Genomic DNA, 4,583 nt, shown 5'->3' on the forward strand with positions numbered 1-4,583 from the left:
ATGAGTTTGAGTGGACACGTAGAAACAATCCTGAGTGGGGCCTGGTGGTGGCACACCTGGTTGAGCACACATATTACAGTGTGCAAGCACTCAGGTTCAAGCCCCTAGTCCCCACCTGTAGAAGAAAAACTTTGCAAGTGGTGAAGCAGTGTTGCAGGTGTCTCTCTCTCTCCCTCCCTATCATCTAATTCCCTCTTGATTTCTGGCTGTCTCTGTTCAGTAAATGAATAAAGATAATACAAAAAAGAATAATTAAAAAAAAATCTGAGTGACCTGGCCCTGAGATGTCAAAGGTGGGTTTTTGAGAGGGAGTACAATGGGAAAGGATTTGCAAGTGCATCCTAGCTGGCATTTGCAGTTTTAAGGGTTGGATCCTCAGGCTAGGTGGAGATTCTCTTCTTGAAGAGTTTCCCCAGGGCAGCTTTCATGTCTTGGTTTCTCATAGTATAGATGAAAGGGTTTAGCATTGGAGTCACTGCGATGTACATCACCGTTACCACAGCATCCTTTAGGCTGTAATTAGTGAGGGGGCGGAAATACATGCCCATAACTGTCCCATAGTACAGAGACACAACCGTGAGGTGGGACCCACAGGTGGAGAAGGCTTTGCGCACGCCCTTGGTGGATGGAACTTTTAAGACTGTGGAAAAGACCCGGATGTAGGAGATGATGATACCTATGAATGGCATGGAGAAAACAGCCACACCAAGATACATCATCTTCACATTAAACTGGATGTCAGAACAGGACAGCTTGAGTAAAGAGGCAATGTCACAGTAGAAGTTGACTACTTCCCGGTCTCCACAGAAGGACAGACTTGCTGTAAGCAGAGTGTGGGGGAGGGCATTGGCACTTCCAATCACCCATGATGCAGCAACTAGCAGGACACAAGCCCTTGGACTCATAATTGTTGTGTAGTGAAGTGGGCGACTGATGGCCACAGCACGATCGTAGGCCATTGCAGCCAAGATATAGCTGTCTGTGTTAGCCATATCAATCATGAAATACATTTGTGCAAGGCACCCTCCGAAGGAGATGACTTTACTGCCCACAATATGGTTAACCAGCATTTTAGGGATGGTTACAGAGGAGAAGAAGATGTCAACACAGGAGAGGTTGGCAAGGAGGAAATACATGGGGTTATGAAGGCGAATGTCAGAGTGAATGGCCAAGATGATGAGCAGGTTCCCAATCAGTATGATGGGGTAAATGAACAGGAAGAGTATGAAGAAGATGTCTTCCTGTTCCTGTGGACCATTAACTCCCAGGAGGACAAAATCCAAATTAGAGGAGTGGTTGTCTTGTCTCATGGATCCTTCTGTAAGAAATGGAAGAGAGGAATCCATAATTATTAGTAAACTTATATATTTATAATATTTCCTTTTTAAAACTTTTATTAGTGATTTAATAATCATTAACAGGATTATAAGATAACGAGAACAATTCCATATGGTTACCACCACCAAACTTCTATATTCTTTAGTTCTCTGGGAGTATGGACTAAAATTATTATTATCATCAATTTTTTGCCTCCAGGGTTATTGTGCTGGCACTACAAGTCCACTGCTCCTGGTGATCATTTCTTTTCCCATTTTAGTGGATAGAACAAAGAGGTATTGAGAGGGTTGGGCAGAGAAATTTAGATACCTGCAGACCTGCTTCACTTCTTGTGAAGTGTCCCCTTTGCAGGTGGGGAGCTGGGGCTCAAATCCAGATCCTTGTGTGGGTCCTTGTACTTAGTACTATGTGTGTTTATTCTGCTGTACCACTGCTTGGCCCCTCAACCAAAATTCTTTATGGGGTGCAGAAGGTTGAAGGTCTCTGGTTTCCTGCAGTTTCTATCTTTTCCTAGTAGGGTAGGGCTCTGGAGAGGTGAGGTTCCAGGACACATTGGTGAAGTTGTCTGTCCAGGGAAGTCAGAATGGAATCATCTGGAACTTGGTGGCTGAAAGGTGGTAAGATATAAAGCAGAACCAACTGTTTAATAAACAGGAACAGATGAAATTAGTGGTCTTCGTGTGGGAAGAAGCTAGGAAGTCTACTTTTAAGTATGCTTCAAGAGGCCCATGACTTTAATAATTTTTGCCCGAGCTTGATAGATAACATGCTGGTGGACTAAAAGTATTGTCTGGGAAGATGGTGTCAGAGTTGAGAATAAAGCTAGAAAGCTGGATTGAGGCAGAGTGGCTCCCACACATGAGGGAAGTATATAAATACCATTAAATTCCTTACCCCATTGATCTGACCTATGGCCCTATTCATATTTAGCACAGGAGCCTGTGTAACCTCTGAATTCCTGTCAGTCTGAGCTCACAGTCTATGGTCACAGCTAGGAACATTCTAGGCTGCACTTATCTCAGGACCAGTCTTCCTCGAGTGGCAGGATAGGATGACCCAGACTCCCTTCAGAGAGTGGGGAAAATGTCTTCTTCAGGCTTTTCAAAGTCTAATCACAGCAGACTGTTGAGCACTTTTACTTTGAGGTGTATAGTTTCCCCTGACTTGTAGATACACGTACACATGTGCCCTGCCCCTTAGCTATGTGTCTATACCTGTAGCTAGGTTTGTAACTTTGTTAGGGAGTGCACCATTTGAAGTGGGACTAGGTAGGCCCATGTGTTAGGAAAGGTCTTACCAGATTATTGGAGTTGAAAGTTGGCCATCTCAGGCTTGGTATCTGTGGATATGTTAGTCTGAAGTGAATTGTGGCATGGTAGCACTGGTTGCACTGATTTGGTTGAAGTCAGCAGAGGCAATATCACAGGGTAGGGAATCGAGGGAAGAATGAAGAAATATAAGCAAAGTCCCAGAGGTTCCAGGACTGGGGGAAATACAGATCGGATAGAGAATGAGGAAGGTTCATTGCTGTCTTAGAGTTTAAGAAGGCACTAGGCCATTATTAGTATAGCCAAGTTATTTGGGAACTTTGTTTACTTTGAAGATACCATGGTTAGGATTTACTGTATCATACAAGACCTCACCATGATCTATACCATTTAATGCTATTTACAAATAACTGTATTTTAGATAGTGACAGGACCAGTTGATTCTGATCTACCTGGTCTAAGATTATAATTTAGTATTTGAAAAAAAGTTACTTTTAGAAATGTTTAACAATTTAAGCACAGTGTCTGAATTCAATCAGTTTACAAATTTGAAACATTAAGTGCTTAGTCTAAAGGAATATATACCCAGAACTGAAATCTAGGCATTTAGAGAACTCGAGACATTCAATCTATTTTTCCCCAACATATTGAATAAATACTGGTTTATAAGATTATTATAAGTTAAGAGGAGTATAGTTTAACATTATTCCCATTACCAAAGGTCTGTGTCTTTACCCCCCCTCCCTTACCTGAAAGTCTCCCCTCCCCCACCCAGATTCTTTGACTTAGGTGCAATATTCATCCTTCTCTTTCGGGCTTACTTCCATGATCCCTTCAAGCTCCATCAAGTTTCAGTGTGAATTATCCCAATGCTCCATTGTACCGTACTACTAATTCCTTCTTTGTATCCACCTTGACTCTGAGGCAGATAAGTGGTGATGGGGATTTCGAGCCCCTTGCTAAAAGTTTCTTCATCTTGGAACTTAGACAGAATATATTTTAAAGACTCCCTTATACTGAAATGTTTTTCATGACTGATTTCTAGCCTATTCATGTTTGTGTTGCAGATCTGGTCTGGTCTTTCTTCAAATTCTCTTTTCCTCTTGTTCAGTAATGTAGAACCATTATACATTTGTCACACACCCCAGGATATCCCAAACTTTGTAGTAATATTTTAAAAGAGATCTCTTCTCATTAGTAATTATTTTTAATGGCCACCAGGGCTATTACTGGGGCTTGGTGCCAGCACTACAAAGCCACTGCTCCTTGTGGCCATTTTTTCCCCTTTTCTATTTTCTACTTTATTGGATAGGTTAGAGAGAAATGGTGGGGGATGTAAAGAGGAAGACGGAAAGACCTGCAGACCTGCTTCTCCACTCCTTAAGCATCTCCTGTGCAGGTGGGGAGTGGGGGTCCAAACCCGTGTCCTGGTGCATGGTAATGGGTACACTTAACCAGGTGTGCTACCTCCTGGCCCATCATTAATAATTTCTATCTAATTAATTTAGCCACCCATTCTTACTTTCTTCTATAGTATATATTAAAAAATACTAGGCATTGAGGATGTCAGTCAAGTGACCTTTCTTCTGTGATGTTCTTGTTCACCTTTGCACTAAAGTAAATTTGACTTTCACTATTGAAATGTCTTTTCCCCTATACATCCTCAGAGAGAGAGAGAGAGAGTAGGATATGATTTCATAAACCAGGAACAAAAATGTACAAAATTGTAAGAGTTAGCTACTTTCAAATTTTAACATTTGTATAAAACACACCATAAAGGAAGAGGAAAGATAGACCATGAACTGGGAAAATTAATGTGCGGCCCACATAGTCAGTATTTAGTATTAAGAATACAGGACATTCCACACACAAGGAAAATAATGATCCAGTAGGAAATAATGGGTACTAGATTGTGGGCTTGAATAAGTAAGACATACAAGAAGAAACTGGACTGGGCAATGGTCAAAATCAAATCTG

General features: G+C 41.5%; 1 protein-coding gene across 1 annotated transcript; it reads right to left on the reverse strand.

Moving 5' to 3' along the window:
- Positions 1 to 380: 380 nt before the first annotated feature.
- On the reverse strand, positions 381 to 1,310 carry LOC103111551 (olfactory receptor 1A1-like). Its single transcript, XM_007520843.1, has one exon. It carries the CDS (start codon positions 1,308 to 1,310, stop codon positions 381 to 383), a length of 930 nt encoding a protein of 309 aa, XP_007520905.1.
- Between the last annotated feature and the right edge of the window lie 3,273 nt (positions 1,311 to 4,583).

The sequence above is a fragment of the Erinaceus europaeus genome, chromosome 12, assembly GCF_950295315.1.
Source record: "Erinaceus europaeus chromosome 12, mEriEur2.1, whole genome shotgun sequence".
NCBI lineage: Eukaryota > Metazoa > Chordata > Mammalia > Eulipotyphla > Erinaceidae > Erinaceus > Erinaceus europaeus.

Bases quoted from the DNA above. Each gene is read 5' to 3' on its own strand.
- LOC103111551 (XM_007520843.1), bottom strand. From the start codon at position 1,310: ATGAGACAAGACAACCACTCCTCTAATTTGGATTTTGTCCTCCTGGGA.